Here is a 14990-nt window from a genome sequence, read left to right as displayed (position 1 = left end):
CTTTGGACTATTTATTGGAGATTTTGAATCATTTTATTCTAAATTAATAACCTACAGCCCTGAAGGCCAGATTCATGCAATGATGGAAAATTAAGTTACGATTGCTTTTAAGAACAGATTCTTCAGCTGACTTAGTGGTGAGGATCCAAGAAAAGGAATGTATTATAATGCATTTATGAAATGCTGCTTTGTTCAGATGATCACTCCGTGGAGCCACATTGTTCATTTCACTGTGACCTGCCTTAGGCCCCTGATCATAGACTTGTAAACCGGCTAACAGGTTCTGCCTCTCCCCCTAATCCTTTTTGTCATTTGGGGATATAAATTCAGGCATACGGTTTCAAATGCCATCTTGTCTTCCTCTGTGTATTTTTCCCTGTCTGATTTATAAATATTCAGACCTTGATTATGAGAACATTTATCACCAGGTAAGAAATCTGTAATCAGAGGAATGTTACTGAGGGCACTGCACCTTATGTTGGGAACACATCAGACCAGGTTTCTTCCCCCATTTCCTTTCATTGGACAAGTAACCTACCCTGCTTGCCTCTGAATGAGGCACAACCATGGAATGGTCAGGAAAAGAAGTCCATCTGTGCAAACTTGCCCAGTATTTTGGCGTGAAGCAATGATGCCTGCCCCTTTAATTCAAACGTCAGTTTCCATTTGAAGAAGGCCTGTTACTCTGGCATGATGAGAATATTCTAGGAAGCGTTTCTTTGGAAACTCTTGGCAGTATCCATGGATACCCAATCTGCAGGAAGCAAAGTGCATGATCTCTTCAGAAGCAACACACGTGTACATACAACTGCTCCGCGTTGAAAAGAGCAATGCAGTTTGCTTCAAAATACTGATGCATCATAGCAACGGTATTTAAAAAGTGGTAAATGGTTGAAAATTCCAAGTCTGCTCGTTACTAGAGATATGGTTAGTAGGAAAACAGAACTCCATCTATCAGTATTTTGGAGTTTTTTCTCCTGGCATGAAAATATGCACATAAAATAATCACAGATAAAAGTTCAAATATTTATAACCAGAAGATTTTCTGTGGTCGTGAAGTTTTACTTGTGATGTTTTTTGCCTGCTGCAATTTTCATAAATCCAGCCTGTATTGGGTCAGACTTAATACTAGTCACCTAAAAAAAAAAAAAAAAAAAAAAAATACTAGTCACCTAATCATTATTTCAGTTTCCCATCTACCTACCAAGTTCACACTTGTCCTAAACCTTACTCGCTGGAGTAACAGGCTTAAAAAGAGAGCTATAAATATCATTTAATAAAGAACACAACGAAGATCAGTAGGAAGAGATAGCTATTGAATTCATCAGCCAACTCTGCAAATATTTGGGCATCGTTGCTTAATTTTTTTTTTTTTTTTTCTCTTAGAAGATACCTGCTACTTGCCTGGAATCGATCTTCTGAATAACAGAACCTATAATTAAAATGTGGTACCAAAAAATTGTTGAGTTGAATTCAACAAAAGAGAATTTGTTACCTCCTTGTAATTAGGAAGAGAGACTACCCCACTCAAAAGGAGGACAGGGTGGAAAGGCAGGGCTGCAGGGGAAGACAGACGGGGCTCTTCTCAGCCTGGCTCTCCCTACCTAGATCCTGGGGGCATGGGGGCGTGGGTGAGGGGGCCCTTTTTCAAAAATAGTTCCTTTGTTTTTCCCTTGTGGACTGGAATTTCACCAGCTGTTACATAATTCTATTTGAAAAATGTCAGTTCTACCAGAATGTCCAACCTGTTCATCTCAGTCTCGTGGTGATGTGTGCTTGGAGATGAATGGCTGATAAAGTGCCTTGTGGAAGAGCATCCTCTGTACCCAGCATTTCTGCCTGAGTAATTTGCCAGTCTTCATACTCAAAGTGAGATTGGGATGATTTCTGGGGGGGAGATTTATGATTGATCATGTTATTTTTGCATTGCCTTGATACCTACTCTTTATGGTATGAGCTAAAAGACATGTAAAGCATTTTTACCATTCTTAGATATTATTAAAAGTAACCATAAGAGGGGCACCTGGGTGGCTCAGTTGGTCAAGCAACTGGCTCTTGATTTCGGCTCAGGTCTTGATCTCACAGTTCATGGGTTTGAGCCCCGCATTGGGCTCCGTGCTGACAGTGTGGAGCCTGCTTGCCATCCTCTCTCTCCCTCTCTCTGCCTCTCCCCTGCTTGTGCTTTCTCTCTCAAAAAATAAACTTAAAACACACACACACACGATTTTGCCACATATGATAGTCTGAAGTTCTCTGAACACCAGGTTTGAAGCAGTCTTATTACATCTCATGTTTAAATCACTTTTTCATCTTCCCACCATCTTCCTTTCCCACACCCATCCACAGTCCAACTTGATAATAAGTGCACAAGCTTATGCACTGTTTTGTGGTGAAGTTCTACAGATTTCAAGCTGTCAGATACTTTTGGAACAATGAACAGTGACAGAGCAGCAGTCTAGGCTTCCAGTGTTTTCTTCACATTGACCACCATGAATGGTGTGGCCTATTAAGACGTTCCATAATAAAGCATGCAGCTCTGCTTTCTATAGTTTGAGAACAGCGTTATAAGAAAATGTATAATTTAGAGTAAGATGCAGATTGCTGACATTACCTACCAATGGTCATAGTCTTTATGAGATGTGAGTTATAAGATAAATTTGCACAGTAAATTCATGAATATTTTCCATCAAGCAACAGCATTTTAAAAAGTGGCAAATGGTTAGTTTACAGAACTGCATACTTTTTTGAAGAGCCAGTTTATTTTGTAACCACAACTCATATTGGAATTCCAGGTTATTGAGAATTTTTTTTGTTGTACTATAATTTTGTATACATGGTGTTGACCTGAAGTCATTTTGATTTTTTAGTAAAAGATGATGTCCATCGTGTGTGAATACCTTTTAACACTTGTGGAAACACTTTACCGCATGTGAACATAATAGGGAAACTCCAGGGCCAGTCAAGTCGGGATGACCTTGCACGTGCAAAGTGAGGCAGAAACAGGCAGCTCTTGAGTGATTAGGAAATGAAACCTCTACGCTAAGACTACCCACCTACCAACAACTGGTTTGATTATTTCAGTTGGAGTGATGTGACTTATTCACACATCACAAAATGATACTCGTGTCATTGTCTCTTACATCACTCCCAGATCAGAGTGAATAATAATCAAAGAAAACCTTTCAATTAGTAGACGTGACATGAATATAGTTTTTATAAAATGGGTGAAATCCAAAGTTTTGAAGAATGGTTTAAACGAAGCAGCTAAAATATATTTGAAGCTTCAAGACATTAACACTAATTTTCTTGATTGCTTTTCTATCCACTTTTAATACGGTTTTCAGCCTTAAAGGCTGAGACCTGTGTGTGCAGAAATTAGTTGGTGAATGAAGATATTTGTTTATGCACCACAACTCTTGTTTTTTCTAATGCAGTGCAGTGTGCTGAATGCAATCAAAGGGAGTATGGTCGAGAAGTGAGTTTATAAAAGGTGACCATTTCAAACACACCAGGCAACTGCAGATTGAGCACAGGAAGATTGATACCCACATGCAGCAGTGGGTGAGCAAGTCACAAGCCAGCTGGACAGGGTTTAGTTTCAACCAACATGCTGGAAGCTTAAAATTAGGGAAAATGCCAATGATCCTATCGGCAGGGCTTCTTTGTCCACATTTGTCCACTCTGGTTCAAATTTATAGCCCCATACCTACCTCTGCTAATATTCCAAGCCTCAGAGATTATATGGCTTTGAACTAGCTTGATTTTCAGTTGGCTGTATGCATTGTCTTGCCCCATTCATTTGAATAGGATTTTTCAGACTGGCTTTATTTCCCTATGTCACATATATCCACTTCTCTCTAGTAGTAAATTTAAAAATGAATAAACACGGGGCGCCTGGGTGGCGCAGTCCGTTAAGCGTCCGACTTCAGCCAGGTCACGATCTCACGGTCCGTGAGTTCGAGCCCCGCGTCAGGCTCTGGGCTGATGGCTAGGAGCCTGGGGCCTGTTTCAGATTCTGTGTCTCCCTCTCTCTCTGACCCTCCCCCGTTCATGCTCTGTCTCTCTCTGTCTCAAAAATAAACGTTAAAAAAAATTAAAAAAAAAATGAATAAACACTAAAAAATATTATATAATATATATTGCATGGATTATATATATATATATATATATATATATATATATATTAAATTGTGAATTTTCTTAGTAGGTCAATTCTGTGTTCACTTAAAAATTGCATCTGTAACTGGGTGTTGTATGGAAACCAATTTGACAGTAAATTTCATATATTAAAAAAAAAAAAATTGCATCTGTAGCATGTGTGTCTACTTAGTAACAAATGTATGTTCCCATTTAGAAGGAAAGAGAAGTATATGATGTGGAAGGTAAAAATTCCTGCAGAAATCCGATTGTATTAATACAATGCTTTTTTTCATTCATGTGCGCAATTTGCAAAATGGAAGGTGTTGAAGAACTATTTCTCCCAGTTTCTAGCCACTCCCTTTTCAGATCTCCTTTACCTGAGTTAAATACTACTCTATGTAAAAAAAACAAACAAAAAACAAAACAAAACAAAAAAACCCTACTCTATGTAGATTAGAGAGAATTTTAGAATTGATAGGGTCGCTGGGTAATTACCTACACACCCTCTTATGTACACCAAATTAGCATAAGTTGATTTAAAATAGCATCTGCAGATTCATAGCTACCACCTTTTAAAGTCTGTACTAGCCCTGAAAACTTAAAGAAATTAAGAATTCAAAGTCATCATTAAAATCGATTTTAATTGCTTAAATAAACATACATAATTGATGCAAGTGAGGGCGATCACAAGCAGTTTGATGAAACTTGCAGTGAGTCCATCCCGTTGCTGCAGACTTCTCAGAAAGAGCTCCATCCCGCCCACGTGACTGAACTGAAAGGGGGTGCTCACCCTCAGCCTTCAAAAACATGCACATCATAAGTCCAAGCAAAAATCAAAGCAGGTCATTAATAGCTACGGGAAATACACGTTGAATTACACAAAGACAAAGGTATGGCCAATTGTGTACCTGCTGAAGTGGGGATATTTTAAATTATGACAATCTACGAATACTTAAGTGTGATGGTCAAGTGGTTCATCATTAGCACACATACAAAATGGAAATCATTTTACGAAACTCCGCGGTGGGGCCATTCGAAGAACAGGTCAAGGCCTGGGTTTTTCGCAGTGGGTGTTTGGTCGCCGCATCCGAGGGCGCGCTGGGCGGGGGCGGGGCTCGGCGGCGGCTGCAGGGGGCGGCCCTAGCACTGCAGCTCCTCCTCCTCGGCCCGCCGGGGCCCGCCCCCCGAGCTCTGCGCGCTGGCGTGCGCCGTGGAGCTGAGCACCTCTTCAAAGCTGCCTCCGCCGTGGTTCGCCCCGCCTACTTTCGTCTGAAATGGGCAGAGACGCAAGCGTGCCGTTAGTTCATCGGGTCTGCAATGTTCCTGTAAGACGGATTACTCTCAAACTCAGAAATATATTTTTTTCTTGCGAAGGGACGTAAAGGGTGTAGAGTAATTTCCTTTAAGAGTGCTAGAATGCCATTTATACTTGGGTTCTGGGATAGGATCCAAAACTCCACAATTTTGTACAATTTTAGCAGTGCCCTCTTTATCCCGTCTACATCTAAGAATCTCAATCCCTTCAGGAGCATATCCAGATCTGTGGATTTACACTGTCTACACATTCACCCTGAGAACAGATGTAATCAAAATGTTACCGGATTTTAGATAAATTCCCTCAATTTAAAAAATGTATGAACATCTTTAAGTGACTTCAGTTTAGGCTTTCTACTGGGATTTAGCAAGGCGATCTGGATTCCTGACAAATGTGTTTTGAAAAGCGGCTGCATTGAGCATGCTTTCTGGTCTCTGCTGTGAGAGGTAGACAGGACTCAAATCTTAAGTTCTGGCCCCTTCACATCTTTCTAGGCAGTTGCCCTTATAGGAGGAATATCCCTTGAAATGCAAAGTTATGATGTTTTAGGAAGCTCCCTTTTCATGTACTTGTTACTGGTAATAAGAATAGAATCAGGAAGAAATCAATTTATAAGAAATATGGTTAAAGTATTTTGAAAAATTCCTCATAAAAAGTCCTTTGAAAGAATATTTAATGCTTAATGCAAGCCTTATTGATGGTCACATTGGTTTCCTTTAACTATTAACAATATGGAAAAACACGTTAAGAAAAGAAAGGTACAGAATAGAAAATGTTGCTTTTCCCAAAATGCTGACTACTCCTCACTGCCACCAAAGTGATCACTCACTCACAGGAACATAAGCCACACTAGGGGATGTATCCGCTTCCTGCCTGGTCTGCCCTTTAAAAAACTTAACCAGGTTTTAAAAGCTGTTTAATCATTGCAGAACAAGCACACACTTTTCTCCAATTGTCACTAAAATCCCTCTCTGCCTCTTTAAATTCAGTTCCTAAGTTGAATTTACCACCACGCTCGGGGTCAGAAAACTCATTCCAGAAAGTGACAGATAATAAATATTTTAAGCTTAGGAATCACATCGTCTCTGTCACAAATACTCAAATCAACCATTGTACAAAGCAGCCAAAAACAACACATAAATGAATGAGCATGGCTGCTTTCCCAGAAAACTGTATGTATGGACACTGAAATGTGAATTTCATGTAATTTTAACACATCACAAAATAGCATTCTTCCTTTGATTTTTTTCAACCATTAAAAAAGATAAAAACCATTCTTAGCTTACAGGCCATTCAAAAATAGGCAACCAGCTGGATTTGGCCCACTGGCCCTCATTTGCAGACCTCTGGCACTGAGCATGGATTCCTCCCCCACTCTGGGTCATCTCAGCACTGGGAAGAAGCAGGCGTTCTTTCAACTTGGTAATTTTTCACTATGTTTATTTCTTTCCAGAGAGAAACAAGAGTAATCTACTCTCTTAATAGTTCCCATTCTCCTCTTTATTGTATTTGTATTCAATTTTGCAACAGAAGTCACACACACTTTTGAATCAAGTGAATACCAAGTACTGATATTTTCTGTTGGGTTTTGTTGGATTCTCCTCTCCTCTCTCCTCTCCTCTCCTCTCCTCTCCTCTCCTCTCCTCTCCTCTCCTCTCTTCTTGATATTCTCAAATCAAAATAGAAAAATAAAGGAGGGAATCATTTTGAAATAAAGCAAATTTGGCAAAAAGGGGAATGAAATAAAGGCGTTTTCTAACCATGTGGGTTGAGTGGAATAAAAGGGTGTCCTAACCATGTGGGTTGAATGAGTGCACACAGCAATACTTTAGGTGAGGAGTTGCTTCAGCAAAGATGTGAACAATAGACATCTTCTGGACTCTTAATCCAAGCATTTGTCACTTTGTCCCCAAAACTATGATTGCTGTTTGCATACAATTCTATTTGAATTATGGTGTTGGGCCTCCTAATCTCTAATAAAAAAATGGCTGGTTGAGAGGACACCAAGAAGTAATAAGTATATGTTGTCTTTTTTTTTTTTTAAGGTTTTAAATCAGGCCATGCAATGTATTCATCAAAAAGAGGCGTGCTAAAAATATGGTGTGGTTGACATGGTTCGAAGAATGATTGGAAGGCTATGTGATTAGAATGGTTGGAAGGGATGTGCTTGCTTATTCACTGGAACATGGCAGAATATAACAAATATGATTTCACAGGAGCTGGGTTTTGGTCTGCTTGCTTGTTTGTTTTAGATGAAATACAAAGTGTACAGGTGAAATCAGCTGATATGTCATCAAGTAATGCCATCAATGATGTAGGCAAAAAGGACTAAATTTTACATAATTATGATGCATTGGGAAAATGTTCATGGAAAATCAAACTACAGAACTTGGTAAAAAAAAAAAAAAGGGAAGAACAATCAATTGGATATAAATGCCACCTGGTGTGTGACAGATTGTGCTGGAAGATGCAAGAACGGACCTCTCTTCACAGCAGAACATTATTTCTAACAGAACACAAACATGAACATGACTCCTTTCGTGTGGTGTTTTACAAATCAAGCCTAAAGCAGTGTGTGTGAATTGAACTGCAGACTATAAACCTGCAAGGAATGCCCTTACTGATTCATCCTTACTGATTTGTGAGTCAGCTGAAACAGCCTCACGATCCATAACTAAAGAAAGTTACAGAAGTTTTGAAGAAAATCTAGAACACAAACGTAAACTATACAGCAAAGAAACTAGATAAAGAAGGGTTAAACCTGTATTATTTAGTCTGGAGGAAAAAAAGAACGAGCAGTTTGCAATTACTGAATATGAGTGGGAAGTTTTACACAAAGCACAATTATTAGCTGCTTATTCTCCATTGCCTGGGTGGGCAGAAAAAGAGGAAGTAGGCATTGACTGTGACATAGGAAGTGGGTGGCATGTGAGTCTTGTTAAACCCAGGGACAATCATGCAGACACAGAATCCACTTTAAGAAAGTCTTGACACAGGCTAGTATCTAGTCGGCTGAGTTAGTTCTGTGCTTGTCTGAAGGAGGAGGCAGGCTCTCCACTTTCCATCCCCATGAAGTGAGAAAAGGGAGAAGCTCGGAGTGTGGACCAAACAAATGATATGTGAGCTGCGAGCTTACCAGAGTTTCCTAAAAGCAAATGGAAATAGGTTGTTCTTTATTCTTCTTTTGCTTCTTCATATCTCCTTCTTCTAAAGAAAACCTAAAAAGTACAACTTCTCCTGTGTCAGAACTTATCTAACAAGTAACAGAATCCATCTCCCTTCGATTGTCTGAGGCTGAGAACCAAATGCAGAGAAATTAACTCCTAGGATTTTCTGAACCTTTTGTTCTGAAACTTGATATCTTAGCAAGAGAAATGTTCAAGGAACCACACTGACCCTCCTTATCAAAAGTTTTCCCTACCCATGGGGGCAATTGTAATGGCTCCTACGGGTCCCTATAACACTCAATAAGCCATGATGTTGACAAGAGGGGTAGTGAAATTACACAACTACAAACTGCTGGTAAATGCTGAGTAACAATCTCATTCTTGGGTCATAAACATCTAATCACAGGCTAAATAAAGTAGAAGTAGAAGACTGTGTGGAAGATCCTTCCCTAAGAGGAAAGACTCTTCGAGATCCTGTAGGAGGAAGACTTTCCAGCCTCACAGGCTTATCAGGCAGCACATGGTGGCAGAGAATTCAGAGGCAGCTGGATAATCAGCATGTGCATATACCTGCTTTTGATCTGGTTAAAGATCATCTGCATCCTTCATTTTCCCAGCTAGGGAAATACAGAAATGGATGGTCTACAAAATAGTGATAATAACGTCAAGATGTATTTAAGTCATTGTTTAAATAAACAATCTTAGTAGTTTCAATGATTTTTCCTGTTTTGAAAGTTCTCTATCTTTTAAGCCTAGATTGATTTTATTTGTGCTTTCTTCCTCTGTAGACTAACCTACCTATGCTCAGGCAATATTTTCAAATGAAATTTTTTAGCCCCTCCCATGAAACAGACATATTTTCAGTCTAAACCTGGAAATCAAATGCATTATTACAAAGTTATGCATTTTGTGACTCAGCTTTATTTTCCCTCCATGATAATCCTGCTGTGCTGTGCTCAGTGTGTGAATGGAGGAAACAAGTCTAGGTGTCTGACAGGAGGTGGAAGGCAGCATAACGTGTGGAGTCAAGTTCACTATTGCTAGCCCGTGTGCAAACTGGAGGGGCTCTGAGTTGTTACTGACCTTCCACTTGCATTCTAAATCCAGAATTCACATATCCTTTATCCTATCCACAATCCTCTCGCACATACCTGTTTTCGAGGGGTACCACTAAGTTCTAATTTAGTAATCTTAGTTCTAATCTTAGTTCAAGACGTGAACACAAATCCCAGTTCACTTCCAACAAGTAATCACCCCTGAAGGGCTTACATGAACAACTCTGTGAGGGCACAGCAACACCGTTCAGTACTGGTTTTATTGATAGATTCATATGGAAAGAAAAAGATGGACTCTGTGCAAGTTTGCCTTCCTGGCTGCACCAAATGCTGGCGGCCCTGCCTTCGGAACTAACCATAGCAGTGACTAATGCTGTCCTGATTCACGGACCCAACGACACAAAATTCACTTCATCTGTACCTTAAGGCTTGTGACAGTTGTCTCAACCCTCTCCTCAAATGATTTGAAAGTAGGAGAATTCCTAAAATAACAAAAAAAGAAGAGAGGTCAGCCCCAAAGACTCACTGTCTTAGCAACTGTGCTGGTTGCAGAAACCGTGGCTTTCTGTTCTTATTGGTAAACATCATCTCTGCACCACAGCCATGTCCTGACATGGACATTTTCTAAATAAAATATTCAGATAATAAACTGTAGAATAAATAGTACAGCATTTTGTTAATGACACAACTGTAATAATTTCAAGGGGCACCGGAAATCATTTCCAATGAGTCAAAGGAGTGATAGCTTAATTTGTCATTTACTAATTAATTGTTTCTAGCACAGTACTCCTTTTTCCAGCTTTTTTTTTTTTTTTTTTTTTTTTTGGTAAGCAATGGAAAGTCTATCTGAAGAATGTTGTGTTAGAGTTGTCTCCCCTGGAATTTTAAAGTTATTTATTTCAGTAAATGTGAGAGAAGACAGAAATAGCTCCAGGAAAAAAAAAGGTTCATAAATTTTTCTTTTCCATGCCTCAAAAGGTAATCACTTCGTCAATTTTCATGAAGTGGTGTTTCTGAACGTCAATGCTTTCATTGTTTTTCCTCGTAAAGAGGATATACTTTTTGTTCTCTTACCAAACAGAATCTTTTCAGTTATTGACATTTTATTTGTGACTCATTCATTGTGTTAAATAATCTATATACACCATCTTGTTACTTTAAGCGTTAGATACTTCATTTGGTGCTTTTTGGTTTCCTATATTGGATTTGGCCACATGACATCATGATTTAATGACACCATGACCATTGAAAATGATATCCCTAACTAAAGAAACAGGAACTAAGAAGGAACTAAAAATGTATCTGAATTCTTGTATCCATGTAAGCACTCAGCCACAAGGACTGTCATCATTTTCAAGTCAAATAACTCAACTGAATGATACTAATTTTAATAAGCTGCCCATTATTCTGTCTTGAGTGCAAAAGAACTGAAATAAAAGGAATGGCCTAGAGGAATTTTATAAGGGAGAATGGCTATAATATATGGGCTTCTTTGTATGGTGTGGAGTGAAGCATGGCTCTAATACTATCAAGAGGAAACTAATGTACATAATATGTTTTTGGAGTGCATTTGGCTTTGTTAGAGATTATCTCCGGAAACTGTGACACTCCAGATGGTCAGAAATGCATCTGCATTCATACTGTATGAATTAAGAACAGTGAGTTTACAGGGTCTTATGATCTCACATCTTATCTATAATGCAAGTATAAGTCAAATTCTTGGGTAATCCTCCATAATATTGCTGTTTCATTATGAAATATTAACAAATTTATATCTGAATGACTCAAGAGTATACATTCACTGGCACTTTACTTCCACTGTGGGTTTTATTTGGGCAAGCCTGCTTACATGCCTGCCTATCACTGATCAGTTAACAGGCCTGCAGTGGTCAGACAATTCAGCCTAATGCCTCATGGGTACATGTTAGATGAGTAAAAAATTTTTTTAAGTTAATTTCAGGCAAGATCATGAGAACTACATCTGCATAAGCCAATAAGACTACATCTGCATGAGGACTACATAAGCCACTAGATGGGTTCATAGAGCAAAACCATGTTAATTTTTGGCAAGCCCTTCTTTGGACACCTACACTTAGAATTGGACATGTAAAGGAGCTCAGGGCTGCAGGATGTGCTACTCAATTTGAGTGTTTTTATGCCACAGGGAGCAAGTCATTCAAAGATAGACTAGGCAATCTTGAATCTATGCTTTCTATTTACCACCAAATTAGGGAAATCAAATACTGCGGCTGAATTTCTCAAGTAACTATACAACCCCAGTGTGGAAGAAACATCATCAGGATAATAAAACAGACATTCCTGTAATTAAATTACACTAGGATGTGTGCTAGAGAACAGGGAGAAGCTATTTCCTCAGATTTAATCAGGTCATATACAGCTATAAATGACCCCAAAAGAATTTGGCTTCGGTGGTCTCAAACTATGCAGATTTGGTATGAATATACACTATAAAGCAGGGAGCATGGGGATAGTTCAGACTGTAGTGGGGGAGGGTCCTGGAGGCCTGATCTCCCACAACCCACCCCCCCACCGTGCCAGCCTAGCCCACAGCAGCCCTCCCACGGCAAGCACCGTGGGGGAAGCAGTAATCTGGTTTTAGCCTCTTCCTTTAGATATGAAGAAACTGCTATCACTGAGGTGACTTTCCCAGGGCTGCCAAGTTCATTTATGGCAGAAGTGGGCTACAGTCTGCATCTTCTGACCCCCAGTCTGACATTCATTCTTCCATGCCCTATTACTATTAGTGTGCTTTTATCTAATTAAGCCATGCAAACTCAAAGTGGGGAATGTCTTTCTCGGAGGTTTCCATCCAGTTAGTAATTTTAATCACTTATTATTTTATTATTCAACAGACACCGCACCTTAGTATCTACCTTAAAAAATCCTGTTAATATCCTCTCTACAACCATAGCCCTCTGGTCTCCTATTCCTTTCATTTAAACTGTCTCCCAGGCTTGCATTTAATTCTGCTGAAATAAAGAATGTCCTTCCGCCTTTGCAGGTGTGTTCGTCCAGGCCAGTGCTAAGAATGTGCTTTACAAAGGTTACTTGGTTTGTGTCACACAACAACATGTGCAGTGGGTCTTATTTCTCCCAATGAACAGATAAGAGAATGGAAGTTGAGAAGGTTAAGTGACTTGTCTCAGGTTACACAAATGAGAAGAGGCTGGATTTAAGCCAGTGTGGTCAAAAGCAGAAGACCATTATACCCTCCTTCTGTAGAACCCTCAGCCTTTTCTCCTGAAGGCCATCAGAAAAGAGAATACAGGAGGTCATGGGATTTCCTTTCATACTGAGAGGGGGGAAAAACTCCACAAAGTAAATATCAATAAAGTCACACTTCATACATTTTGCACTGATATTATATAAAGTAATTGACACACATTACCTCATAGCAGGCATACTTATGGAATGGCGAATGGAGTAGCTTCAGGGCAAAAGCAGATTAAAAGAAAAAAAAAGAGAGAAAAGATAGCACAACATAAGTATATGAGAAACTCCCTCCTCACAGTTCTTAAAACAGCAATTTCAACTGTCTGAAGTATTCCTTGCCCACCCCACCAAGATGACATTTGTTTTCGTTGGGTAGGAAGGACCACGGTCAGCTTTCAAGGGCATAAAGAAGAGTACACTGTTCAAGTTGCACGTTATTTTACTTCCTGTGGGTTCTCTGTGGGCTGGGAACTTTGAGGATGAGGAGAATGTCTGGTTTCCTCAGGTGCGCCCAGGAGCCCGTGGTCACCCTCTCTAGGTCCAGCTCCCTCTCCCCTCCCTTCTGTTCAGGAAGAGAGGAAGGGCTGTACTGAGGAAGTAGAGCCCAGCAGGTAAAAGCTAATCGTTCCATTGTAGAGAAACTCTCCAGAGGAATACACGTAGTTAACATAAGACATTCAAGGAAACACATAGCAGGCAAACACCATCAGCACAGTTCAACATGGGAGCAAGGACTTCAGTATCCATTCCAGGACATCTGGTACAAATACCAATATTTCTGAGAATTCTAAGGGTTTCGGCCTTCTCTATTAATCCTATGGTAGCTGAGTCATCTTTTCTCTGATCGCCTGTAATTCCTTTGTGAGTTCCACTCAGAAGTCAGGCTGGGCAGAGAGAGGGAGCACTACAGGGTCACACTACCTGGGATGGCGCTCCCCCTTCACACTTTCCAACACTATCCCTGCTTCTCTCCTCCCAAGAAGATAAGAGTAAGCAATCAAACTCCTCACCCTTCCCCAACAATATCCACTGAGGTCATTAGTATGGGCAGCACTTTACTCGAACTCAGAAAGAAAAAGACAAAGAAATTCAGGGGGTACTTATGATCTTACTTACACGCTCCACTTAGAAACCATAGGCAAAACATTTCCTCAGAAGTTATGTTTAAAAAAGAATTACTAAAAGAAATTCATCAGCATTATTAATCTAATTCATCTCTTTAAATACAGGCAGTTTACTTAGGAAAAAAAATCCCCCCCTCAAAAGTATATCCTACCTCAAAAGTATATAATAAGATTCCACCTAACAGAAGGCTTAACTGGACAACTGCACATTTCCTATCATAAGTGGTCTTCTGGTAACCTTTCCCCTCTTCAGAAGGAATAGAAAGTTGAAGGTAAACCATCCACATAAGAAATAGTTATAAGAATTTCAGAAAAACAACAATCTAGAGAAAATAATTTTGTTTCTCAATTTTACTTTTTAAAGTCTCATAAAACCACACAACTCTTGGTGACTGGGTGGCTCAGTGGGTTAGTTGTCTGACTCTTGATCTCTCAACTCAGGTCATAATCTCATGGTTCATGAGATCGAGCCCTGAGTCGGGCTCCTTGCTGACAGCATGGAGGCTGTTTGGGATTCTCTCTCCCTCTCTCTCTGACCCTCCCCTGCTCTCACTCTATTTCCCTCTAAATAAATAAATAAACATTTAAAACACACACACACACACACACACACACACACACACACACACACCTCAATTTATGCTTTTTTTTTTTTTTAATTCTTTCAATTCTAAGGACCCCTGCCAACGCAGGAACGATTGGGAATGTAGGAAGGGATTCCTAAGAGATTGCTCAGCAAGCGAAACTGGTGTAAATGACTCAGAAATGATACAAATACGTGCTTAAATAAATTCAAACCCATTAGATGCCCTGTACTCTGTAATTTCCTGGTCATGAACACTCTCAGGAAAAGAGATCTAGTGTTTTGGCTGAAGCACACCCACGGTGTGAGGGAAGCAGTGGGCTCTGGGAAGGAAGGGAACAGCCAAGGAGCTGGCAGGGACCCAGAGGCGGC

At 39.8% G+C, this 14990-nt stretch overlaps 1 protein-coding gene across 3 annotated transcripts in view; it reads right to left on the bottom strand.

Annotated features, from left to right (window-relative positions):
- Positions 1-4815: 4815 nt before the first annotated feature.
- The window catches only part of TPD52L1 (TPD52 like 1), a 99618-nt gene continuing 89443 nt past the window's right edge, over positions 4816-14990 (bottom strand). For 2 of the 3 annotated variants that reach the window (XM_042937401.1, XM_042937400.1), the window contains exons 5-7: positions 13087-13125; positions 10099-10159; positions 4816-5409 (exon numbers count right to left, since the gene is read on the bottom strand). In XM_042937401.1, the coding sequence (XP_042793335.1) occupies positions 5281-5409; positions 10099-10159; positions 13087-13125 (229 nt within the window). In that variant the 3' untranslated portion in view covers positions 4816-5280. The remainder of the gene's footprint in view (positions 5410-10098; positions 10160-13086; positions 13126-14990) is intronic. The other variant, XM_042937402.1, reaches the window with a different exon arrangement.

Source organism: Panthera leo, chromosome B2, assembly GCF_018350215.1.
Source record: "Panthera leo isolate Ple1 chromosome B2, P.leo_Ple1_pat1.1, whole genome shotgun sequence".
NCBI classification, from domain to species: Eukaryota; Metazoa; Chordata; class Mammalia; order Carnivora; family Felidae; genus Panthera; species Panthera leo.
Note: the sequence above shows the minus strand (reverse complement) of the source record. Positions and strands in the feature narration are given on the sequence as shown.